This window comes from Camelus dromedarius, chromosome 10, assembly GCF_036321535.1.
Source record: "Camelus dromedarius isolate mCamDro1 chromosome 10, mCamDro1.pat, whole genome shotgun sequence".
In the NCBI taxonomy this organism is placed as follows: domain Eukaryota; kingdom Metazoa; phylum Chordata; class Mammalia; order Artiodactyla; family Camelidae; genus Camelus; species Camelus dromedarius.
The window spans coordinates 46,368,744-46,395,927 of NC_087445.1; the positions used below are offsets into that span (position 1 = coordinate 46,368,744).

The following is a 27,184-nucleotide window of genomic DNA, read 5'->3' on the forward strand; positions in this document are numbered from 1 at the left end:
CCCCTCTCCTTTTCTAGTGGAGTGTTCCTTATTTGGGGTTTGTGTGTTATTAATGATCCTGTATTGGAGTACTACATAGTTGATGGTGTGTCCTTCTCAGGGTATCACTTCAGAAAGCACACGTTGACTGTCTTTCACTGGTGATGTTAATTTTGACTACTCAGTCAGATATTATTTGATTTCTCTCCTGTTTATTCTCCACTCCCCTGCAACTAATAAACACCTTGTGGGAGACGCTTAAAAACTATTTAAATATCCTGCAAATAGGATTGTTGTGAAGATTAAATGAAGTAATATATGTATCTCAGAGTGTCTAAGACAGTGTCATTGTACAGGTTTGTTAAATTTGACTCTACCCAATGAAAGCACTGCTTTACTGTGTGTGTTAATCTGGTGACCATGTGTAGGTTGAATTAAGTGGGGAAGAAGTTAGAGGCATTGAAGTTATTGCAGGAGTAATTTAGATTGAACATAAAGGAAAATTTCTTGGTGAGATTTGAACTGTCAGAGAAAAGCAGTGAAATCCATTTTCCTAAGGTTCTGGAAAAATAACGTATTTCCTTCTGTACGGAATCCTTAAGTGTAGCTGCTCCTGGTAAGGAAAGTTAGATAAACAACTTTGCATTTCCTGCTTTATTGTGGTCTTTTCTGTGGTTAATGAGAAATGAAATAAAGATGTAGGCATGTGGTAGAATTTTGTGTTCAGCTTCATAAAGGAAACTGTTTCATTCTTCTGTTTGTCTTCTTCAGTAAAAATGAATTGTTGATTCTCAAATGTAGTCTCCAAAAGCAACTATCCACCAAACATTTAAGAGAAGCCCATGACATCAAAGGAAAAAGAGTCATGGTGGTTTCTTTTTTGGTGCTAGTGAACCCCATAGTGATAAAATATGTGGTGAAAATACAACAGGAGAAAGTTTGTGCTAGGGTGTATGTTATACAAACTGTTTTCTCCTGAAGAATTATCTGAATAGGGAAAATCAGTTCTTAGTCGTTTGGAAATAAAGACATCCCTTTTTTCCCCCTGGCGCTGCTTCTGTTTCTTCTATTTCTGTGCATTAAGTACTTAGTACTTATTTGGGACTGTGGAGAACAAATAGGCCTGTAGATTGTGTTAGGCTATTAATTTTCTCTTGCAGCTGTTTATTAATTTCTGTAGTGTTTCACTGTGTGTGATATTGAGAAGAGGCTAGAGGACAGGGAGTAAGGAAGATCTGTCTAGCAACTGAGGAGCTGGGCAATGGAAAGGTAATTGCTTTTACATGTGATTCAAAGTGGGATAAAGATGATTCCAAGGGCTAGCTCATTTGTTTTCTGTCAATTTTGAGCCAAATTTGTAGAGACTTCATCTGCAGATGGATGAAGGAAATCTGCTTGCCAAGGAGAGGGGGGTAAATGATACAGATATAAACCGCTGTTCACCTCATTTCAGCCATCAACATCCATGATCATATCATAGAACATGTCACTATGTGGAATGGTGGTCTGCTTTTATAGGCTTTTTTGTATGATCACTTATTTATTTGTTTTTTAATTGAAGTATAGTTGATTTACAATGTTGTGTTAGTTTCTGGTATACAACATAGTGATTCAGTTATATATACATATATATTCTTTTTCTTTATAGGTTATTACGATCTATTGAATATAGTTCCCTGTACTATACTCTGATTTTATAGTTTTAAACTTCACCACCTGACTATCTGATTATATTCTTCAGTCTGTCTGTCTAGCTTTTATTCTCAGTATACTTTACTAGAGTGGTGCAGATGTTAGAAATTTGGATTTAGGCAGACCTGAGTTGGTGAATATATCAGCTCCACTGCTTATAAGTTGTATATCCTTATATGTGTTACTTAAACTGATTGAACCTTGATTTGTACGTCTTTAAGATTCATATATCCATTCAAAGTATTTATGAAGCTCCTATTCTTAATGGAGTTTCATTCTATTAAAGGACAATACACACTAAAAAGTAATATAATTTCAGATAATGAGTACAGCGAAGATGAAGAAGTAGGATAAAGGGATTGAGAGTGATCCGAGTGGGAGAGCTATTTGAAGTAGTGTTGTACAGGAAGGCCTCAATGAGAAGGTGACATTTGACCTGAGACCTGAATGATGAGAAGGAACCATGAGTCAGAGATCAGAGGTAAATTTTTCAGGCAAAGTGAACTGGAAGCAAATACTGTGAGTGGAAGGAGAAAAAGAAGGGGTTATTGGAAAGAAGAGTGACATACAGCATTGGAAGCCATTGAACGATTGTAAGTAAGAGTGATGCTTTGATTTATATTTTACAAATGGTCAGTATGTGGTGAATGGATTGGGGTAGGAAGCCATGGCTAGCAACACTGGAAGCAGGTGCCTGCTTGGAGTGTTCAGGTGAGAGGTGGATAGTGGCTTGTAGTACTAGAGATGGTGAAAGTATCTATAGCGAAGTATTGCTGAGGTAATTGTAAAAATGATTAGTACTGTCCCAGGAATAGACTGAGCACTTATTTTAATATAGAAATAGTATTAATGGTCTTCCTCCAGCTCTATGACATCTGTTTAACTACGTCAGGAAGTCATCCTAGACTTCTTTGAGGAAGAAAATACATAGAGAGGAAGGAAAGTTGTTAGGTTCAGTTGAGTTTACGGTGTCTGTAAGATAAATTGTCTATAAAATATGTTGAGTTTAGAAGTATCAGTCTCGTTGCAGATGACTGCTGAAAATGGTACCAGAAAATGTAGCTTCTATAGCTTAACAGAGAAACCTGTGTTAGAGATAAATATTTAGGAGTTGTAGGTAGTTGGTAGTAAAATCAAATAAAATAGCTTGAATAAAATTGCATATAGAGGATAAAAGAGGAGAAAAATGAGCTTATGTTGTAGCTAAGAGAATGGGCAGAAGAATTGATAGGTATGGTCAGAACTGCAGGAAAATAGAGATGCTGTGTCAGTGTCTGAAGTCTAGACTAGAGGGAGTTTGAAGAAGGAATGATCAGATGATAGAGATGGAAGGTACTGGTTGAGGATAAAAAAAATTACAAGGTCATTGGATTTGAAAACTAGAGCAGTATGAGTGTAGGCATCATATCACAGTGGTTGAGGAGTATTGGAGAAATGATAAAGTGAAATCAGCAAGTATAGGCTACTCATTCAGAAGTTTTGCAGTAAAGGGGAGGGTTGAGAGTGGTCTTTAGAAAGAGCAAATTTGAATGTTTGGAGCTTGAAGGGAAGAGATCTGTATGAAGAACAAAGTCAAGATGAAATGGGGGTAAGTGGAGAAGATAAATGATTTCTTTGTAAAGTGAGGAGGTGAGGATGATTTAGCAAGCTTAAAGAGAGTGCTAAAGGTTTCATTCATTCATTCTTTCAGCAGTTATTATGCCAGGTACCTGGGGCAGGATTGTGATTTTAAAAAGCCCCTTGCCTTCCTGGAAGTTGTATAGGGAGGGAGCTAGACATTAAGCAAAGAAGAATCATACAAATTAATTTAAAATTACAACTAGGAAAAAAATACAATGATGATTTGTGCTATAAGAGAGTACATGTTGTTATGAGACCATGTGATAGGGAAGGTTACCTACTCAGGTCAGAGAAGCCTTAACAAATGAAGTGAAGATTGAACTGAGATCTGGAAGAAGAGGAGGCCTTAGGCAAGGAAAGAAGAATATTCTAGGCAGAGGAAACAGAATGTGCAAAGGCCTTGTGAGGAGGAGGAGCTGAAAGAGGGCAAATACAGCTGGCATGCACACAGGAAGGGAAAACTGGGTCAGGATGAAACTGGGGAGGTAGGTAGGACACAACCAGAGAGCCTTGTGGGCCACATTGGGGTGGAAAGTTAGTGAGAATGAGACTGAGGGGGAGGGGCAGAAGGATAAAAATTTATAGACTGAAGCACAGAATTTGTAATTGGATTTGAGTTTGAATTCTTTTTTCTATCACAGAAAACTTTTGGCCAGCCTCTTGACTGTTAAGCCACAATTAAAAAATAAGTGTTACTATTTGTTCAGTGTACCTCAGAGTTGAGAATTAAACTCTAAATGAGATCATGTGTGTAAAATTCCTTTGTAACTATAGTCACTTTTATTCTTGGCTGTTCCCTTTTATTCCTCTATAGAGGCTTAAGTATTCTCAAACTTATTAACAAAGAGGATGTGATCACGTCCATAAACATTTATTGAGCACTTTGCTGTGGGTGAGGCATTGAACTAATTACCAGGGTATAGAAACATGAGTAGGAAATGGGCCTTGTCCTCAAGAAACTGAGAGCCAAGATGGGGAGACAGCCATATGTAGAACTAAATATGTTGCAAGATACAGTGTGGTAATTTCTAAAATAGAGGTACAAAATAAAATGGGGTTCAGAGATGGAGTGTTTGATTCCAACTGAGAGACAGAAAAGGCCTCAGCTGGGAGAGGAAGAGGAAGGAGTAAAGGTGGAGTCAGGTTTTTCTTTATGATGTCATTAATTGGGATGGGAAACAAAGAATAGCTTCTAAGGAGATGATGATTTTGGTTTTGGGTGTGTTAAATTTGAGATGCTGCCAGTCTGTCCACATATTACAGTTTGAAACATGACTTGGGAGATCAGAGTTAGAGGTATAGATTTGGTCTATTCTTTGTGGATCTGTTGGGTGGAGGAATGGTGGCAGGGTAAACATTTACTCAGCATCATCATAGTATACTGCATTTTTATCAACTGTAAGATCCCAGAGATTGTAAGAAGTATCATTTTATGTATCATAAGAAAAAATACTATTGATCTATGATACATCATTGATTGTAAAACACATTTTGATTTCAAAGTTGTTAAAATAGGAGAAAATGTCCTATCATTTTAGAATCAATAGAATACTGAAGCTAACATTTTATGAGCCCTTACTCTTTGTCAACCTCTCTGCTAATAGGCAGATAGGATTAATAATTTAAGTCTTGTAATAACTTTGTTTATCTTTATTATTCTCATTTTACATATAAGGGCATTTGGCCCACGGAAGTTAGTACTTTTATGTACTGTAAACGTGAATTTATATTTTTCTGACTAACTATAAACTACAAACTATAAAATTAATAATATATGATAGTGCTTTGAAACATGAAAAAGTCTTATAATAAAGTTTAGGGGAAGATGGTTTTGTGCACTGTTGGCTGTGAAACAGTCTCACTCTAGCTATGGTTTCTGATTGCTTAGGATGTTTTCAGGGGCAACATTATAGCAGGTGTTTTATAGACTGGAGAGTTCATTATGGCTCTAGTTTAATAGTGTTCACAACTTAAATTCCTTTTTTTTTCCCCTTGAGAGGACCTATAGTATAATGGAAAATCCAGGATTTTGAATTCAGGAGAACTGTTTTTTGAGTCTCACTAGGTTAAGACTAAAATTTTCTCTCTTCTCTTAATTATCTTTTGTCAAGTGGGCAAGATGATACTTGTGCCACTGAAATACAACTACTTTTCATGTAAAATGAGAAAGGTAGTCATTATATTGGGACATTATATACTAAATCAACTTAGATAAAATTGTAAATTTTCCTACTTGGCTAGGTCTGGCAAAGTCCTGGTTGGCTGTTCTTAGGCAACTGATACTAGAAGATTTTAGCATCTACTAGTCTTGACTGTATCTGACTAAGAGAACTATCATGTTGGAATATCTATCTATCATTTAGTGTATGTATTAGTTTTTGTTGTGGATTCAACGGGAGTTTATTCAAGAGACTAAAGTTCAAAGTTTGTCCTGTGCTCTGTATCAAATTAGCCTAATATGCCTTACTGTTTTCATCTGAAGCACAATACAGCCTTAAAGAACACGTATTAGACATCATTGTATACACTATATTATGTTGCTTACAAAGATAAGCAGTTGTGGTCCATTCTTCAACCAGTATGCAGGGAAGACAGGTATGAGAGACTAACTGTGATATAGGACAAAGTATGATGTGACATTATAGACTAAAACTAAAATAGAACAGATTTCATCTAGGGGATGGTAGAGAAAGCTTTGGTGACAATTTATTTTCCTCATTATAAGAGCAATATATGCTCACTTTGAAAATTTTGGAAAATACATCAAGAGAAAAAAATTGTAATTCCATCGGTCTTCTCTGTATTGTGTTTATATACGTAAACTTTTTTCCTTTACACAAAATTGTATTATACTTTATATACACTTTACCCTGATTTCTTTTTCCTAGTGGAATATTACCATATAGAGTAGAATTTGACATGGTTCTCTGGGTTTATATCTTTAATTTTTGAGAACTGGAAAGAATCTTGTAGAAGCGTCTAGTAAGCTAAACCTCTGGTAAGCTAAGAGGTGCCAGTGTAGTGCTTCATTTGAAATTATGACAGTTTATAAGTTATTTGAAAATGTGTATAAAAACCCAAATAAAACAGACAAGGGAATGTATTAATTGCTGCATCAATGATTCCAATCTGCTTACAGTTAAGAGATCACTATAATGAAATCACAAGAAATCACTGAAATGAAATGACACCAATATTTGATATTTGAGGACTGTGTCTTTGTGGTGTCAGTATCTGTTGCTTTCATTGGAGTGACCCAGCCATTTCTATCAGAACGCCAATCTAAAGTCACTTACAACCTTTGTTCTCCTTTTAGGGTATTAACAGATGTTTCTTGCTATAATCTTTAAATGCTGTTTCCATCATGTCCTGAAAACTTGCTACCTTTCTTGAGGTCTAGGGCTATACTTTTTGTTACAACTGGAGAAGAGAGGTAAGTTACTAAGAACCACACCACATGTGTGTACGTGTCCACGTGTGTACACACACACACATACATTAATGACTTGAATTCTAGCTTGTAGCTAGTTTGAGATATCTTAAGCAGGACCACAGAATCTTTCACATAATAAGTAATGCTCAGTAAACATTTGATTTTGTTTAATGTGTGTATATATCTGCTATATATCAGCAATTTAATAACCTGTTGGCTTCCCTATGGGATATTTAATGGATTTTAATAAAGACCAAGAAGTAGTTATGATTTATGTGCAAGATAAGAGATTTTACTATAATGGTTTTACTATAATTGAAGTTAAAACATTAAGCTGAATGACTCAAATAATGTCCAGATTTTCCTTTCACTGTACTGTAGCCTGAACAAACTGTCTAATGAAGGAATTAGGTGGATAGATGGCTAGACTGACCTTGTGCTGTCTGTATAACCAAGCCAGAATTATTTCTGATAAACAGTAACCATAGAAATCTGATTGTGTGTTAATGTAAACTCTATTCCAACTGAGGTGTATTTATTTAGAAAACATTTAAATATATATATTTGAGCATTTGTACATGCTCATTTATAACCTGGACTCTGTTTACTTTAGAATTAGTCATTGGCTTTGTTAGTTAAAGTTTGACGTAAGTAGTTGTTTGTCTTTTGGTTTGAGAAGTAGCTTTGATTCTTTGAGAAATTAGGTTATTTTTTCCCAAGAACAGGGTAACATAGTTACGTATACTTCATCAGTATTCCCTTTAAGTTTTGATAAATAGATATGAAGTAAAGTGGAAGCTTAGCAATGATATTTAAAGACTTTCAGAAATGTTTATGCGTGAATGAAATCAGATATATATTACTGGTTTGCAACTTGGTTTTGTTTACTCTATGCACATCACTATATTTTTCAGAATTTTCCTTTGCTTTGGTTCGTGTGGGCATAAATTGAAGCATTAGCTGGTTCAGTTGGTGTGGATTTAGTACTAGTACTGTATTGCAGGGAGAAAGCTGTGGACTGCAGGAAGTGTGGGCTTTTGTCATGTTTTTTGTATCCAGTTTAAGAAATCTTTGCCTAACCCCCCAAGGTCATTAAGATTTTCTCTTATGTTTTCTTCTAGATGTTTTATAGTTTTAGCTCTTATATTTAGTTCTAGTAGTAATTCATTTCAAGTTAGATTTTGCATGTGGTATGAGATAAGGATATATGTTTTTATAATAACATTATACAGTCGATTTTATATATTTATATGTATATATATTTTAGTCTATTGGTCTATGTCTATTTTTGTGCCACTGCCACACTGTCTTGATTACTGTAGCTTTTACAGTAAATCTTGAATTAAATGAAATTATTGAAGAATAATTGGAAAGGGTAATTGACACGAGACCACAAGGGGCAGTCCAGAGGAGACATATTTTGATTCAATAAAAACAAATGGATTTTAGCACTAAGTGCTGCTAAATGGAGAGGAGAATAGAGAGGACCTTGTCAAAGGTACTGAATCACCCATCTCTTGGAAAAAGCAGGGCTTGGATGTCAGCTAAGGTGAGCTTTCAGCTGTAATGCAGGGCAAGGAGAATGGCAGATCTGTACTCTGAATATCTTTTTCAGGCATTATGTCTTGGAATCCCCCCTCCCCCCACCTTTTGGCACTTAGCCCTAATCATCATTGACAGAAAGATAGCTGACGCTTTCTAGAGTTTAGCAGTTTTCCTGCAGGTATAGTCTTTGACCTTTCCTAAGAGATAGCATGCTAGAATCCCAGTGTGGGATTCTATCTTTTGCAGTTCTCCACTGAGGTTTTGGAAACAGAGTTCTTTGTGATCATTTGGAAGGGAATTCTTGAGATCTGCTTTTTCCCAGAAAGAAGTTACTTCTCACTCTTGTTTAAAACCTATTGTCTAGATTTAGCCTGCTGTGCCCTTCTCTTGGCCTGAATGGAATGAGGGAATTTTCTATGTTGGGTTTTAAATAAAGAACATAGATAATTTAAACCTTAAAAGATAAATGACATGAAATTGGTTGCTTGCCACAGGAGTAATTTAGTTCCCTCTGCCTCCTTGTTAGGAGGCTGTGAGAGATTTCTGCATTGAGTATGAGATTAAATTGGATTACTTTTAAGGGATGTTCTAACTCTCTGCCTTCAAGCTTTGATCAGAAGTCCCAGCTTTTTTTCTCTAATGATTTAGATGTAGGGCTAGATTTTTAAGTCTAATCTTGGCACATAGTAGTTACTCAAGAAATGCTGGTTAAATAAATTAATTTGCAAAAATTCTTCATGGTGTTCTTTTTTTCTCTTTTACAGTTAAAAGAGCCAAATTCCAGGGTTCACCAGGTAAGGCTGGCCTTTAATTATTATGTCCTTCTCTCCATACTTGCTATGAATTAAGAGCAGTCTTTCAAAAAAGCATTAATTTCATTTGATTTATTAACTTAAATTCACTAGCTTCATTAAATTATTAAAAAGCAATATGGGGAGATGTTGGTCAGGGCGTACACAGTTTCAGTTATGCAAAATAAATAATTTCTGGAGATCTAATGTGCAAAAATGTGTCTATAGTTAACAGGTATTACACTTGAAATTTGCTAAGAGGGTAGCTCTTAAGTGTTCTCAACACCCTTCTCTGCCTCCCTCCCCAAGAGAAAATGATAACTGGGAGGTGGTGATGAATGTTAATTAGCTTGATTGTGGTGATTATTTCATGTTGTATATGTATATAAAATTATCAAGTTGTACACCTTAAGTATATACAATTTTAAATTGCCAATTATACCACAGTAAAGTTGGAAAAGAATCAGTGCTGTTGTAAAACATTAAAAAAATCTGTCTGTGTCTATTTAGTGAAAAGTTAGTCTTCTTACTTCTTGGCCAATTCAGTTCTCAGAAGTAACTGTTTTGAAGTTTTTATATACCTTTTCAGACTTTTTCTGTGTCTGTGCATGTATACACTAATGGATCAGCTTGTGCAACCTGCTTTTTTTCCAACAACATCATGAAGTTCTTTTCTTGTGTATGTGTATGTGTACATATATCTGGTTCTTTCTTTTAAGGTATTCTACAGAATTTTGTTGCACCCTAGGTCCCTCATTGAATATTTAGGTCATATGCTTTTTTTTTTCTATTGTAAGCAATAAATATTCTTGTGCATTTATCATTGCCTGCTTTTGTAAATGTATCTGTACACTTGAGTTGAGAAGCAGAGAATTGCTAGGCCAAAGGCATGTATTTTAAACAAACTTGATAGCTGCTGCCAGATTGTGCTTCTGAAAGTTTTTGCTAGCTTACGCTTAGACCAAAAGTATATGAGTGTTTATTTTCCCAAATCCTTATCAACATTAGATAATATGAAACTTTTTAACCTTTGGCCATGTGAAGGTGAAAATGGTATCTTCTTGTTTAATACACATTTCTTTAATTGTGAATGTCAAGTTACAAAGACTTAGTTTGGTTTCTTCTGGGGCAAAAGGAGGGTACTAGGGATTACTGGGGGTAAAAAACAATGATTGGGAACCTAAGAAAATCTAAAAAACCAAACAAACTTTGGGTATAACTGGAACTAAAGCAGTTTCTGAGCTTACTACTCTCTCCATTGGCTCCGGGTGAATCTGTGCTGCTCTCCTTTCTCTTCCAGCTGGCTTTTCATGCTTGTCTTGCACACAGCCCATAATGGCTGCTTCAGAGGAATGTATATGCCTCTCCTAGCTTCGGCACCAGTCAGTTGTTACTATTTCTTGGTTTTCCCTTTTTCAAATCTTTTGAGAGGAAATCATAATGGTCTCAGCTTTGGGCCAGCCCATGGATTGCTGACTGCTTTTGGGTGGCATCTACTGTGGGTCTGGTCAGCTATGGTGGGATACAGGGAATGGATTATAAACTCCTGTGATAAAAAACGTTGCCCAGTGGTCTACTGCATTGCTACTACTGGATATGGATGGGGATTCCCTCATGTGGGTGGGCTTATATCCTCATTGATCTTTGGTATAATTGTGGTAAACCTGCCATGCCTAAGTATAAAGCTAACATAATTAAAAAAATTCTATAGTATTTTATAATTTTCAAAAGTTTCACACAGATGATTTCATACAATCCCATAGTAACCCTTTTTCTTTCGTGCATTGTGCCTCCTCCCTTCCCTCTCCCCACTGGTTAAAAAAAAAAAAAAACTACATAATTTTTAATGGTACTTAAGAGAAGGTACATGACATCTCTAACATTTTCTCACATCTCTAACATTAGATAATCATTTTAAGCAATCTGACAATTTGTTGAATCAAAAATGATAGTCTTGTAAAAAAAAAACCCTGATAGTCTTTTTTTTCATTTTATAAAGTTACATAATAATCATGGCTGACACAAAGGTAGTAGTGTGGATACAAAATGTACTGTGTTAAGCAGTAGGTCAAATTTCTGAATTTTGAGTTCCAGGTCACCTACCTTTGTTTAGTATTCAACTTAAACTCTTAGGTTAGAGAATTTCCTTTTCCCGACTCTGGGATAATACGTCTTTTTATGTAAGTTGTGCTTTTAGGCCAACCTGAATTGAACAAGCTTGAAATCTACTTCCTTTATGAGGATTTTTCCTCAATTCTTGTCCTTGTCAACAATGAGAGGTAACTCTTTCCTCTTCCGCAATCCTTTACCACTTTTTTTATTTCTACATTTTATTAAATTTACATATCTTTCCTACAATGTTAATTAGATTATTTTTTCAGTCTGCAGGTGGGCTATAAAATCAGTTTAGTTGGTTATGATTAATATTTTAATTAAATAAGTTAGAAGAGGAAATATCAATGTATCACATTTTACATTTCATCAAGCTTTTGTTTTCATTTATATGTGTGTTTGTGTATCCAATGGTCAAATATAAAATATATTTCTTAAATTTGAAAAACACTGTTATAGACTATGCTTTTGAGAAGAGTATGTATTTTATAATTTTTTATAGCTCTATGCTTAGAGTGATGCTATATTGTACAATATATAGTTTCATTTTTTTTTCTACATGTAATACTGTAATTTGGACATTACTTAATTCCAAGGGCTTTGTGAGATTGGGGAACAATCTTAGCACTAAGTATTACATCTTTGTTTTGCATTTTTTTCAAAGACAAATTTAACACATATGTGACCCTGAAAGTGCAAAATGTGAAGAGCACGACTGTAGCAGTTCGTGGCGATCAACCTTCCTGGGAACAAGATTTTATGTTGTGAGTACTTAGCAGCAGCAGCACGCCTACAGTATTTGATAATCTTTCCAAGGTGATCACATTGGAGTAAACAAGTAGAGGCTAAAGATTTTTTGTATATCTATGCTTTATAAAATATGTTAAATATTTAAAAACATCTTTTAATAGCATGTTAAATATTCTTTCTGAAAACTAGAGAGATAAACAAGTGAGGTTTATGGTAGGTGAAATACATCTGCAGTTTTGTTTTCTCCCGATTCGAAATCTATTCTTAGAGGTAAATTATGAATGCAAGTAAACTCCCAGTTAGTTTGTACATGGGTGAAAATACTACCTCGTCAGATTTTCCCAGTGGTCAGTATTAAGCATAGTATAACATACTTAGCATGCTATTAAATGTAACTTAATATTTTTTTGATTCTCAGAAGACTCCTTGAAGGAATGTAGTTATGCATGTGAGAGATTCTGTTTGTGTACAGGTCACCTGCTTTTGAAGATGAGGATTTGTGCTTATAATCCTTTCACTTTATTGAATAAAATGTCCTACCTTCATCTAATTCATAAAAATGAGTAGAGTTGCTTACATATGACACAAAATTTAGTATATTAAGATTGTAAGCCCTGACTTTAAAAACTTGATATTTCCTTTTTTCCTCTTAAATTTCAGGAATTTTTTTCCTGCCCTGGAAAAGGGGAAAAATATGTAGAATATTATTTTGAAGGACTAGACAAATCACTTAGTTTCTCTGAGTGTCAGTTTCCTTATTTGTAAAGGTCTACCGTCTCTTTCAAGGTTATGCTTGTTTTTTTGAGAAGGTGGGCCCAAGAGGGTCAAACAAGAAAATGTATTAAAATTGCTGTGAAATTTGAGATTGAAGTGAAGTTGCTTTGCAAGTTTATATTGCATCTCAGAGAGATATAGGATGACTTTTTATGGGGAAACATCCCAATCCTATGAGCTTTAAATATACCACTGCTTTTATTGACATTTAGGAAACTTGATTATAGTAGTTAAAGGGTAAGATTATGAGGATTTGGGCTAAGACAATAACAGAAGGGATAGATAGAAAAGAATGGATAGAAAATGTTAAGGAGCTCGAGCTAAGTCTTGAATCATTGGGTGGGGGGTGTGCTATCATTAGGATAGGAGATAATATGAAATCAGTTATGGAAAAGCTTATATATGAGGTTCTTACAGGACAGGTAGGAAGAAATTTACAGAAAATAGTAAGAAACTTGAACCTGGTACTCATGGAAGAAGTCTTGAGTTGGAGAAGTATTTTGGTCACTTGAAGGCATAGGCATAGATGAGAAAGCTTAGGGAGAGTGTGCAGGGTGAGGAAAGCCTGGAGAGCAAGAGCATTTAATAAGGGGATAAGGCGGGCAAAGAAGGAATGAACAAAGAGGAAGAAGCAGAAATGAGATAGTGGTGTCCTGGAAGCTGAAGGAGAACTGGAGCTTTAATAAGAAGCCAGTGGTGTCAGATTCCTCACTGGTTGCCTCTCTTTCAAGATTGTAAACCTCATTCATTCCCTCAGTTACAGTGACATCAGAGTGAGGCCATGTGTTTCTCTCTTCACTCTTATAAAGTCAGCTATGAACAGTCTTTTCAAGTCTCTTCCCGTGCCAGTGTTCACCACACCACAGTTCTGGCTGTGGTATATAATAAACCTAGTGATTCTACTTTCTTCCAACTTCCAGTTGGCTGTAATACTCACTTACTGTTAAAACTCTTCCCAGCATGTGTAACATAGCAGTCTTCTGTCATCTCTCATCAGTATGGTAGCTTTATTCTTATGTGTTTATTTTCCAATTTCCCATAACACTTACCCCTTTCAACCCTGCTGTGATATGTAAGAATTTTCTTCTGTTTCCCACCTTGAGATGCTGTGTGAATTTTGTCCTCTCTTGTTTTACACGTGGGTTTTATTAGCTACGTTCTCCACCTTCCTACTCCTGTTTCTTATTCCTCCCACCCTATCCTTCTATCACTGGCAGCTCCGTTACTGGTCACTTGTACCCTTTTCTACTTTTTTTTTCTCCTTGATGTATTATGTGATAGTATCTAATGTTCACTTTGGTATTTCTCATTGAACTTTAATATTTCTGTGTCTTATTTCTAGGACTAGATTGTTCATCTCATAAGGGCAAGGAGGGCACCTTCACTTATTGTGACTTTGCCTAGTGCAGAATCTTGTATACATGTATGCACATACACTGTTGATTGAGTTAATTGATAGAGAAAAGAAACTTCTGCAGAGCTCTGGGGATGAGGCATAAACAGAACTCTGATACCTCCCCTAGTTGTGCCATCTGAGCAAATGTAGACAAGAGGCTTCTTATGGAAGAAGTCCTCATTGTTTGGGCCTTACTCCCCTGAGTTTCTTGAAAAACAAATTTGCTTTATTTGTCCAAGTCAGGCTGTAAAGACCTCTGGCTATTTGTTTTAGCTATTGGCTAGAGATGCTATTTAGAACTTGCTTTGGGAATATTACGTATGTATTCCCAAGTAATCTTTATTTTCTAGATTCAAAAGATTTGAAATTGTTGTAAGTATTTTCCAAAGCTAATCAGTTGATTAGGCTGAATGAAACTATGGCAAAGGCTTTGTTTCCCCACTGTGAACACCCTAACATAGTGGCTGGGTTTAGTCACCTACCATGTGTCTTTGAACAGCTCTCCAGTTGGCTTAGAAGTTTTTAGAGATAGAAACTGGGTCCTATATTGTGTGTCTTCCCCAGAGCACCAAGCCGTATTTGTTGTACATGCTCAGGGAGCAATAATTAGAAGAACAAATGAACTCAGTAGTTCTCTATTCTATTTACATAAAAGGGGCAAATTTTCTTTGCTTCACTTATGTTCAACACACTTGATATGAATTCTGAGGCTGTAATACCACATCTCAAACTTGTGAATCTGAGAATGTGTATCTTAGTAGTACAACAGGGAAGCCGAGCTTTCTCTAAAGCACAGACTTAAAACTTCTACTGTGACGAATAGCTGTTGTTTTCCTGAGACTACCTTTCTGCAATTCCAAAAAGGAATTGACCTTTTCTCCTCTTTCTTGCATTTCTCCTCAGTTAACCTTGTGTTTCCATAAGCGCTTTCTGGAGAATGTTTTTAGCATTAAGTGTTTGTTTATTCTACCTTAAGATTGTAGTTATGTTTGAGTTAGCCCTTCCAAGCTGGTAGTCTACCACATAACACTCTGCTGTTGCTTAGTGGTCACTGGCTCTTTCTGAAATAATTTCTGTTCAAATAATTTTTTCCTAGTTATTACAGGAAAGTCATTGTGTTTATCATTATCCTGTGATCATTTTGTTTATAAGTGACAGTGCCTGCTTTAACTGATAATGACTAATGGGTTCTCCAGAGGCTGAGTGGTGTGAACTAGCATACTCTAGTGTCCCTCAACTACCTCTGACCAAATGTTCCCATCAAACTTAGATGTTCTCAGGGGCCCTTTTATTTCTGCTTGGATGCTTTCATATATCTTACAAAGAAGCCTTGCCTTTTCCTGAAAGTTTCTTGTATACAATCCATAGGTATATGTTGGGAGCAGTGTTAGCATTAACAATAAAGCATATAAAACTGTTGCTTAAGGGAGGAGATTACAGGCAGGCACTCCTGGCAATAATACCCTCATTGCTTGGCCTCATTCCTCTTGTGTATTAGTCTAACCATGATTGTAGCGCCAAAGGAGAGGGGACAGACTGACAGGCATTTTTCTGTGGGCACCTTACATAGGCTTCTGGGAACCTAAAGAGTGGTTGCAGCATCTGGGACATTTTGGTTTTTCCTGATGACAGGATCCTGGTGAGGACCTTAAATAAGTTTAGCAAAACAGGAGATATAACTGTTTCTTTCATATTACCTGGTTTTCTTTAAAGGGCTTTCTTTTTTCCTTTAGTGAGATTAGTCGCCTGGACCTGGGTCTGAGTGTGGAGGTATGGAACAAAGGACTGATCTGGGACACCATGGTGGGGACTGTGTGGATTGCACTGAAGACAATTCGTCAGTCGGATGAGGTCAGTCAGTGTGTGTGTGAGAGAGACAGAGGGACAGAGAGATGGATCTAGGATACCTGTGGCTTCTGCATTCCCCTCTAAGACACTGCTCTGAGAGGAATTCCATTAATTAAACTTCCTCAGCTGGCTGGCTGTGTTCTCTTCTCTGTTTTGTTTTCTTGAGTCACCTATCCCCAGGAAACTGGTTTCGGTCTTCCTTCTTCCACATGTAACCCTAACAGAGTGTAAGGAACTACAGGCTTGGCAATTGTTACTCACACTGTTTCAATACACTGTTTTCAAGACTGTATTTCCATTTCACTTTATCAGATTAGAACATAACTCAGCATCATTTCCCATGAAACACACTTAGAATATTTTCATTGTGGCCCCAGGTCAGGTCAACTTAACTAGTAATGTTAGTAGCTCTTTAGTGATTAGCAGTAGCGACTGTGTCACAGTGACACAGTCATTAAGAATTGTACAATTAAATACTGATCCATGGAGATGCTTTGTTTTTGAGTTTGGTGCTCTGGAAGTTCTGTCCTTAGTGGACTGGCAGAGAACTAAGCACAGTGAAACTGCTGTTCACCAAAGGAGGAGAACAGAAGCCACATACAGCAGAGGAAGGTGGTGACAGTCGTGTGTTTGCCTACTTAGGATATGTGAGTGGCCCTCAGGAGCTCTCTAAGGAGCAAGGAAATTCAGAGAAAAACACCTGGCTCTTAACCAAGAGGGGAGTCATGAGAGAGTAAAGTTTCATCTTGGATCTCTGTTTTCTAGGAAGGGCCTGGGGAATGGTCCACGTTGGAGGCAGAGACATTAATGAAAGATGATGAGATCTGTGGAACTAAAAACCCAACTCCCCATAAAATTTTGCTTGATACAAGATTTGAGTTGCCTTTTGGTAAGTCTGATTAGATTTTAAAAACCTTTTAATACTTTTTACCATACTGTGTGAAATTGTTTGCCAGTTGTCTTACTACTCTTCTGTCTAGCATCTCCTTTTGGGGCATTCTGTCTTCTACTCTACTCCCTGTAACACCCAGCTCAGGAATGGTGCACAGTAGACTCTAGAATGGTGCTCATTAAAGAATCCACACTAAAAGCATTCTTTTCATTTTTTCTTATTACTATTATAATGACTTATGAAATACCTGCTTGTTAGAGAATATCCATGATTTGTTCTTTTGATATTTTAACATTTACTGTCTTAAAGTGAATGTATATCTTATGATTTGTCAACTGAAACATTGAAATGGTACTAATAAATAGAATAGTAATTTAAAAAGTAATTTTTAAAAAATTACAAAAAATATGCTAACTGTAAAAATTCATATAGTATGGAAATGTGGATGGTTTCTCTTCCTACTTTGTTCATTTACATTTCAAGGAAATAAATCACTGTTAACTTTCTTGTGTCTTGGTTTGGGCACAAGACATTTCTTTTTGAGAAATTTATTTCGACAAAATTTGGGTCATACTCTATGTACTGTATATATGGTGATACATAGTTTTGTATAAACCAAAGCATATTATCTTGGACATAATTTCATAGTATTCTTTAAGATCTATCTTGCTGATCTCAACAGCTGCTTTATATCATAAATTATCTAAGCAATCCTTTATTGATTGACATGTAGGTTGTTTGCAGTTATTTTGATATACTGCTGTAATGAACAGCTTTGTATAAGTCTAGGATAAATTCCTTAAAGTAGAATTTAACGAATAGGTCAAAAAGTATGTGCATTTTTACCTTTCATAGTACTGCCAAGTTGCTTGTTTAAAAAAAAATGTTGTCCCAGTTTATATTCCTACTGGCTATGTCTCAGGTGTCTTTTCTGCACATTTTTGCCAACGTTTGGTAATTTCCCAATTTTTAATTGTTTTCTGTCTAGTTTGTTTAAATGGTATCTTGTTTTAGTTAATTAAACTTTATTCAGTTTTAATTTTGACTGTTTACATTACTGATACTAACATGTACTGTTGTTATTGCTGCTATTTTATGATTTCAACCGATTTATTTTTTGTATCTTATGTTGCTTAAGCAAAAATGGCAAGATTTTTCCAATAAGCTCAGAAATAACTAACCTTAGAACAATTACTACTTCAGAAAAATAGAAAGGAAAACTTTCTTGTGTGTCTGTAGGCCAAGTTGCAGGTGAAAAGAAAAGCAATTGACGTTCTTGTTTATGGCTTAGTTGCTTGTATTATTCTTAGTGCTTTGCTCTTAGCTGTATTAGTCTGGGATGGAGTTTCTGTCTTGTTGAATTAGGGATGGTGGTGGGAGTGGATCTTGGTTCAAATACAATAGAAATTGGCAGTTCTTAAATTTTATTTTCTTGAATATGTTTCTTCATTTGCTGTGTGCCTTTAGGACCATTTCCAGAGATCTTAAATGGTATTTTTTGTTTAGTATATACAATTTCTCTAGGAAATAAATCTGTGGAGCTCCTCACACTGTCATGCCAGAAGTCCATCAGTCCATCCCTGATTGTATGTTAAACAAACATTCCTTTTTCAAAACTGCATCACCTGTACTGTGTTATAGGGAGAAGTATACATTTCTGTCCAGATTTTAAGTTTCGTGAGGGCACTTGTGTAGGTTATTTTGGTATCTCTAGTGTTTGCTTGGCACATAATAGATGCCTAATAACCTTTTTTTTTTTAAATAAACGTTAAGACAGAATCTCAGATACGTGTCTTTGCAAGTTAATGTGACTATGCTAATAAGCTTTTGTCTCTATGATAACCGTGTTTGGGATATAGTTTTAAAAAACTTAAAGGGTCCTTCTAAAGGAAAACTTTTAGCTTGCAGCATGTCCTGTTTTGGGAAAGGAATTTTCCTTTGAATAATTCAGAAACTGTGAAATACTCTATTAAATTTTATACCATCTTTTAAAAATAGTAACTTTTAATTTTAAAAATTATGTTGTAAGTTCAGAAAATACAGATGTGCAAAAGGACATAAAGATTACTTACAGTCTTGTCAACTAGAGATATTTTTTACACACTGATATTTCTTTAAGTTTTTTAATACACATACATAGTTTTTCCTATAAAATAGTACTGTATATATTACATTTTAACCTGCTTTATTTACTAATTACTCAGTCATAATATAAATGCTATATAAATTTTGAATATTTACAGTGGTTGATTTTATTTTGTTGTATGAATGCACAATAATAATAAAAACATTTGTTAGCCAATTATAATGTGGCAGTGGGTGTGTCACTGAACATTTACATATGTTATCTTATTTAATCCTCACTTCAATCCTTTGAGGTAGACTCAACTATTACTTCCATTTTTAGAGATGAGGAAATGGAGGCACAGAGTATTTCTTTTACACAAGGTCATTTAACTAGTAAATGGTGAAGCCATTGAAACTTGCATGATTTGGCTCCAGGGCCTGGGCTTTTAATTGAAACTATAGTATGTTTACCCATTCCTCTTGTTAGATATTTTGTTTGTTCAAAAATTCGTACTATTATAAACAGTACTGCGATAAACATCCTTGTAGCTCTATATTGAGGGATGAGGTGGTAATACATGCACAATGGTTTAAAAAGTTATCCAGTGAAAATTATGTCTCCTCACAAATCAGTTACCCTCCTTATAGGCTACCACAATTAATACTTTCTTGTGTTATCTTTCCAGAGTCAGTCTCTGAATCTGTAAGCATATATATAAACCCCCTACCCACTGTAAAATACAAATAGAAGCATATTCTAACATATGTGTTGTCCCTTGCTGTTTTCCACTTAACAGTGACTCTTGGTGAATTATTCTACATCAGAACACATAGACCTGCAGAACAGCAGCTCTTCCTCCTTTCTCACTTCTTTTTAACAACTGCAGAGTGCACCATTTAATGGATGAGGAAGTGCTATACAAATTAGTAAATTACTTGAACGTTTTATTATGAGACTGAACTATTGCCACCGATTTCTGAGGAGTGGTTTAAGGGGAAGGAGGTGAAGTTTTGGACAGGAGGGACAAAGGAGAAAGGGCTGTCTTTGATTCCTTACATGTGGACTACTATTATAAGTTGTGTCTGTTTAAATATCCCCAAAGTTGATCTGATCCGTATTTTGTCTCAGTGTTTCTCTGTTGTGCTGGATATATGGATATATTTGATGTTTTTAAAACATGTTTTATTTTTTGGGGAAGTTGTTATAGTCTATCTTAAATATACAGAAATGAGGCTATGTATACCATTATTTTTTTCCTCTACTTTTTTATTGTGATAAAATACATATAACATGAAATTAAGTGTCCTAACCATTTTAAGTGTACAGTTCAGTTGTATGAATACATGTATAGTGTTGTGCAACCATCACCACTATTCATATCCATAACTCTTTTCATCTTGTAAACAAAACTGAAACACTATACCCATTAGACAATAACTCCCCATTCCGTCTCCCCCTAGCCCCTGGCAGCCACCTTCCTATTTTCTATGTCTGATTTTGACTACTCTAAGTACCTCATATGAGTAGAATCATACAGTATTTGTCTTTTTGTGACTGGCTTATTTTACTTAGCATAATGTCCTCAAGGTTCATCCATGTGTAGGATATGTCAGAATTTCCTTCCTTTTTAAGACTGAATAATATTCCCTTGTATGTATATACCACATTTTGCCTATACATTCATTATTAATGGATGCTTGAATTGCTTTTACATTTCAGCTATTGTGGGTAATGCTGTTATGAACATGAGTATGCAAATCTCTTTCTCTCTCTTTTTGGTAAATATCTCTTTGAGATTCTGCTTTCAGTTCTTTTGGGTATATACCCAGAAGTGGAATTGCTGGATCATTTGGTAATTCTGTTTTTAGTTTTTTGAAGAATTGCCATACTGTTCATCATAGTGGCTGTACTATTTTACACTCCCACCAATACTGTACAAGGGTTCCAATTTCTCCATATCCTCGCTAACGTGTTTTTTTTTTTTTCTGACATCAGCTATCCTAATGGATGTGAAGTGATTTCTTATTGTAGTTTTGACTTGTATTTCCCTAATGATTAGTGATGTTGAACATCTGTTTATGTGCTTATTGGCCATTTGTTATCATTTTTGGAGAAATGTCTGTCAAGTCCATTGCCCATTTTTGGATTGGGTTTTTGTTGTTGAGTTTTAGGAATTTTCTATATATTCTCAGAATTAATTCCTTATCAGATCTATTATTTGCAAATATTTTCTCCCATTCTGTGGGTTACTTTTTTGTTTTGTTGATAATGCCTTTTGATGAAGAAATTTTTTAAATTTTAAGGAAGTCTAATCTGTCTTTTTTGTTGTTGCCTGTGCCTTTGATGTCCTATCTAAGTAAGAAATCATTGCTAAATCCAGTGTTACACAATTTTGGCCCTGTGTTTTTTTCCTGTTTTCTAGTTTTGGTCTTAAACATTTATGTTTTGATCCATTTTGAGTTAATTTTTCTATATGGTGTTAGATAAAGGTCCACTTTCAGTTTTTGCTTGTGGATATCCAGTTTTCCCAGCATCGTTTTTGAAAAAGCTGTCTTCCTTATTGAATGTTCTTAATATCCTTGAAAAAAATAATTTGATTCTATATGTGAGGGTTTATTTCTGGGCCCTCTATTCTGTTTCATTGGTCTACATGTCTGTCTTTATGTCAGTACAATACAGGTTTGATTACTGTAGCTTTATAATAGGTTTTGAAATAAGGAAGCATGAGTCCTCTAACTATATTCTTCCTTTTCAAGATTGTTTTTGCTCTTTGGATCCATATAAGATTGCATATGAAGTTTAGGTTGGGGTTTTCCATTTTTGCAAAAACATCATTGGAATTTGTTGTTGTTTTTTGTTGTTTATTTTGGTTTTGTTTTTTGGGGGGAGATCACTAGGTTTATTTATTTATTTACTTTTAGAGGCTGTACTGAGGATTGAACCCAGGACTCTGTGCACGCTGAGCATGCAGTCTACCACTTGAGCTATACCCTTCCCCCAACATCACTGGAATATTAAAAGCTACTGCACTGAATCTGTAGATGACTTTGGATAGTATTGACATCTTAACAATATTCAGTCTTCTGATCCAATGGGAATAATAGTGTATTATTGTGGTTTTTGTAAAGATTCAAGATAATGTTCATGGCAAGAACCAAGCCACTGGAAAAGTCAGCCCATTGCCACCACCCTTCTAACTTTGATCATTTGATTGAATAAAGTGTTATCAGCCCATGATTAAATTATTAATCTGATAATGTGGTTTCTTCTTTTTTGTGGTAGATATCCCAGAGGAGGAAGCCAGATATTGGACCTATAAATTGGAGCAAATCAATGCCTTGGGAGCTGACAATGAGGTAGGAACTGTTTTTTTACGATACAAAAAGATGGGGAAAGTCTCTTTATGGGACACTTTATAGTTTGTCAAGGGAGTGAACCAGGAGCATATTGAAGAATGAAAGGCTTCAAACTGCATTAAAGGAAAAAAGCAGCTAGAGGATTGCCTATTGTTTGAAGGATCTATCCGCTTTTCTCTTTCTTCCCATTGTCCCCCAGAGGTGGCTGAATTAGCACTAGTCTGGCTCTCAACTGTTAGGGAGGGAGCTTGTACTAGGAGCTCTGTCCTCTTGTTACACAGATGAGCAGAAGGCTTTTTTTCTGCTTGTCTCCAGATTTTTGGGTATATATTCTTATTTGTGTGCTCTTATTAGGAGTGTTTAGACTATTACATTGCTTGGTCCTGCTGTCCTGACTTAACTCCAGAGATAAGTCTGGTGCACAAAAGAGAACGGTCAACTCAGTCTGGACCTTAAGGAATAGGGAATTTTTTTGGTAGTGGTGGTGGAGGGAAAAGATAAGTTTTTTACTTTTCAACAAGTTGGGCTATTAGAAAATTGGTCTGATTATAAGGTAGAATTTGGAGTGCCAGGGGATACTTCGGCAGAAATGCCTGGTAACCAAGTTTATGAGAGAATCTGAAGCTCAGGATTGGATGGGGTGAGGACCTACAGGCACAGAGTTTGGATTCATCAACATATTGGTAGCCAGTGAAGTCATAGGAATGGAAGAGCTCACTCAGGTAGAATACGTAGAAAGAGTATTGAAGAACAGGGACGAAACCTTAGGAAACATCAAAGATAGAATCCTGAGAAACAAAAGACTGAGAAAGAGCTGCCTGAAAGAGAAAGCAGGAAAACCAGAAAAAGAGTTGTGGAACAAAGGAAAAAAGTTTTAAGGCAGAGTTTCTTCATAGGGTCAAACGTTTCTGAGAACAAAGAAAATGAGTAATGAAGTGGAGCCATTGGATTTGGCAGTGAATGACCAATATCCGCAGGTTAGTACAGGAAGCCAGAATCCAGTGATTTGATGAGCATACGTTTCCTAGGGCTGCCATAACAAAGTACCACATACTTGGTGGCTTACGATAAAAGAAATTTATTCTCTCACAGTTCTGGTGGCTAGGATTCTGCCATCAGGTGTTGGCAGGATCAGTTCCTTGGGGAGGCTCTGAGGGAGAAACAGTCCCATGCCTTTCTGCTACCTTCTGGTGGTTCCCAGCAGTCCTTGCCATTCCTTGGATTGTAGACACATTATTTCAGTCTCTGCCTCTACTATCACATGCCTCCCTGTTTCTGTGTGTGTCCTCACAATATGTTCTCCTCTCTTTTTGTGTCTGTGCCCAAATTTCCATTCATTTTGTAGGACACCAGTCTGGGTTAACTCGATTACATCTGCAGAACTCCTGTTTCCAAATAAGGTCACATTCATAGGTACTGGGGATTAGCACTTCAATGTATCTTTTTAAGGGACACAATTAAACCCACAGTGAGTTAACTTGAAGGTGAAGTAGTGGAATTTGGGATAAGTGCAAACTACTCTTTCCAGAAGTTTCCCTCACTGCTTCTGAGTCCTTAGTAGACTTCCTATTATTAAAGCTGCATAACTCTTCTCATGTCCAAGCTAACATCCCAACTTTTCTTTGTTGAAAGCTCCAGTCTGTCTTCTCCCCTTGATAAATGCCACAATCCACTCTATCCTTGCATTCATTTTACCTTTTGTGTTTTTGTCTTCCCAAAGCCTGACTGTGTAGTGATATACAGCTTTCCAAACTCTTATCTTCCTTGTTTTCCTAGTAAAGAGATGCATTGTACTTTTTATTTTACAGGCTTTACTTCATGTAGAATCAGATGAAAGGATTAAAATAATAATAAAAAAACCCCCAAATATAACTTATACAAACTTGCAGAATTTTACAAGTTCTAAAAATGGTAGTTTTTGGTCTTTGGCTCTCAACTCCCTCTGAGAATTTTGCTTTCTCTTTCTGTTCTTGGGTATGCAGCTCACTGAGTTTATTTCCTTCATCCCTTCCTATACCTCCCTGGTTTTTTTTTAGAACAGTTTTATTGAGATATAGTTTACATATCATACAGTTCACACATTAAAAGTGTACAATTTAGTGACTTTTACTATATTCAGAGTTGTACATTCATCATAATTAATTTTAGGGCATTTTCATTACCACATAAAGAAACCCTAATCCCCTCGTCCTCCTCAGTCCTATATACATTGACTTCTAGAAATTTTTGTAAATTCATACAATATATGGTCCTTTGTGGCTGTCTTCTTTAACATAACATATTTTTCAGAGTTTCTTTTTTTTTTTTAACATTTTTTACTGATTTATAATCATTTTACAATGTTGTGTCAAATTCCAGTGTTCAGCAATTTTTCAGTCATTCATGGACATATACACACTCATTGTCACATTTTTTTCTCTGTGAGTCAGAGTTTCTTGTATGTTGTAGCGTTTATCAGTGCTGTATTCTCTTTTATTCCCAAGTAGTATTCTATTGTGTGGTTATACCATATATTATTTACCCATTTGTCAGTTGATAAACAGTTGGGTTGTTTCCACTTTTTGGCTGTTAACGGATAATGCTGCTATAAACATTCATATGCAAGTTTTTGTTTGGATATATATTTTCAATTCTCTTGGATATATACCTGGGAATGAAATTGCCAGAAAAAAATGGTAAGTATGTTTAGTGATTTTAGAAACTGCCAGATTGCTTTACAAAGTAGCTATACCATCCCCATTCCTACCAGAAGTATGTAAAGGTTCCAATTTCTCCATATCACTGCCAACACTTATCTGTCTTTTTGATTACAGCTCTCTCAGTGGGTGGTGAAGTGGTATCTCATTGTGATTGCCATTTTGTTTAAAAACTTTATTATTGAAAGTTTTGAACATGAAAAATGTATAGAATTACCTACAGAATTACTCTTCCCTCTTTTTGCTGGAGTATTTTAAAACCAATGCCAGACATCATCTTGTCTCACCCATGAATACATAAATACGTCAGTATACATCTTTAACAGATAATGCCTTCAAAAAATACCCAGTGTCTTTAACATATGGCATTTAAGAATAATTTCTTACTGTCATCTAATACCTAGTCTGAGTTAAGATTTCCTTTATTATCTCAAAGATGTCTTTTCACAGTTGATTTGTTCAATTCAGGATCTAAACAAGTTGTACATATTTGGTTATTATGTCTTTTAAACTATTTTTATTCTATAACTGTTTCCTCTTCCCTCATTTGTTTTGTAGAATTCTGCACATTCTGGATTTGGCTGATGATATCCTCAGGATTTTATTTACCATATTCCTTTATCCCTCTTTTTTTTTTTTTTTTTTGAGTAAAAGTAGATTTATTCAGAGAGATGCACACTCCATAGATCAAATGTAGGCCATCTCAGAAGGCCAGAGAGGCCATAAGGCATGGTGGTCATGGTGGGGTGGGGTGAGGTGGTTAAAGTAAAACTAGATACACACTCCATAGGGTGCGGGCCATCTTGGAAGATGAGGGAGTGAGCTTCTTATTTTTTTCGACTGAAAATTACATCTAGTAGTTTGAGAGTTAGATTGAGATTTGGATTGAAGTTCTTTTTTTTCTTTTTTGGTAGGCAGATGATATCTTATTTCACTTTTAATGATGTTAAAATTAGACTGGATTCAACTTGGTGTTAGCCTATTTCATCCATTATAAAGTTTAAGCAGGAAATAATCACTATTAGGGTAGCACAATGATGATTTTTTAATTATACCATCCCTTCAACATTTGTTAGCTATGATTTGTCTATAAAATAGAACTTTCTCTCACTAGCTGTTTGGTTCACTTGAAATAAAGTCTGTACAAGAAAGAATTCTCTATAAATTTTCAAAATAGTGAGCTGTTGTGAAAGCAACTTATCAAGGACCAATGCATTGGTTTTTTTGTTTATTTTTTTAGTGGCATATCATTTTCAATTTATGGATTTTGATATATTTGTGTTAAAATCCATTGTAGTCATTACTCTTTTTGATACTAAGCTTGTCTTATCTTTGGTTAGTGGGAACTTCTTCAAGTTAGCTCCTATGTCCTTTCTTTTTTCAATTTTTTATCATGAAAAAATTTAAACAAACATAAAAGTAGAGGGAATAGTAAAAGGAAACCTGTACACTTATCTCCAGTGATTATTAACTCAGTGATTATCAAAATTTGGTCATACTTGCTGCAAAATCATTTTAAAAACACAATGCAGAAGCTTTATCCTATGGTATTTAACAGTTCTCATACTCAGCAGCTTCACGCTACCACCTGATAGAGTTGAAATGTATCGCCATTTATTACTTTTCTTACTCATGGAAAATTAGGTTTTCACTATTACAAATGCATGCTGTAGTGAACATCCCTGAGTCTGTTTCTTTGTGCTTGTGTATGAGAGATTCTCTGGGTATATACCTGGAAATAGAATTGCTTTGTTATGGGCTATGCTCTATGCAGCCTTATTAGATGTTGCTGAATTGCTTTCTAAAATAATGGTACCAATTTATATTCCAATTTTCCTACTTTTTTATATCATTACTGATACTTGATATTATCAGACTTAAAATTTTTGCTGGTCTAATGAGTTTAGGGCATTGTCATTAAAATTTGCATTTCTCTGTTTATTGGTGATACTCATTTAGTCATTGATTCTCCAAATAACTTATTGAGTACTGTGTACTTGGCACTGTTGTAGGTGCTTGATATGCATCAGAAATTAAAACAAAGATCCACGTCCTTGTGGATCAAATAGGAGGAGACAGACAATAAGCAGAAAACGTAATAAATGTAGTAAAGTGTTAGAAGGTGAGAAGTGCTATGGGGGAAAGCCTATTTTCTCCATGAAGGTTTTATTTCTTCTGTTAGATTTATTTCTAGTCATTGTGAATGAATGGTATATTTGAAAGTTACATTTT

The 27,184-nt window shown here is 35.5% G+C and overlaps 1 protein-coding gene across 4 annotated transcripts in view; it reads left to right on the top strand.

Moving 5' to 3' along the window:
- Window positions 1-27,184, top strand: part of LOC105102307 (protein unc-13 homolog B) — a 166,962-nt gene that overhangs the window by 8,769 nt on the left and 131,009 nt on the right. For all 4 annotated transcript variants that reach the window (XM_064490301.1, XM_031449968.2, XM_010995624.3 and 1 more), the window contains exons 2-6: window positions 9,034-9,063; window positions 11,837-11,936; window positions 15,826-15,943; window positions 16,706-16,829; window positions 22,183-22,256. In XM_064490301.1, the coding sequence (XP_064346371.1) occupies window positions 9,034-9,063; window positions 11,837-11,936; window positions 15,826-15,943; window positions 16,706-16,829; window positions 22,183-22,256 (446 nt within the window). The remainder of the gene's footprint in view (window positions 1-9,033; window positions 9,064-11,836; window positions 11,937-15,825; window positions 15,944-16,705; window positions 16,830-22,182; window positions 22,257-27,184) is intronic.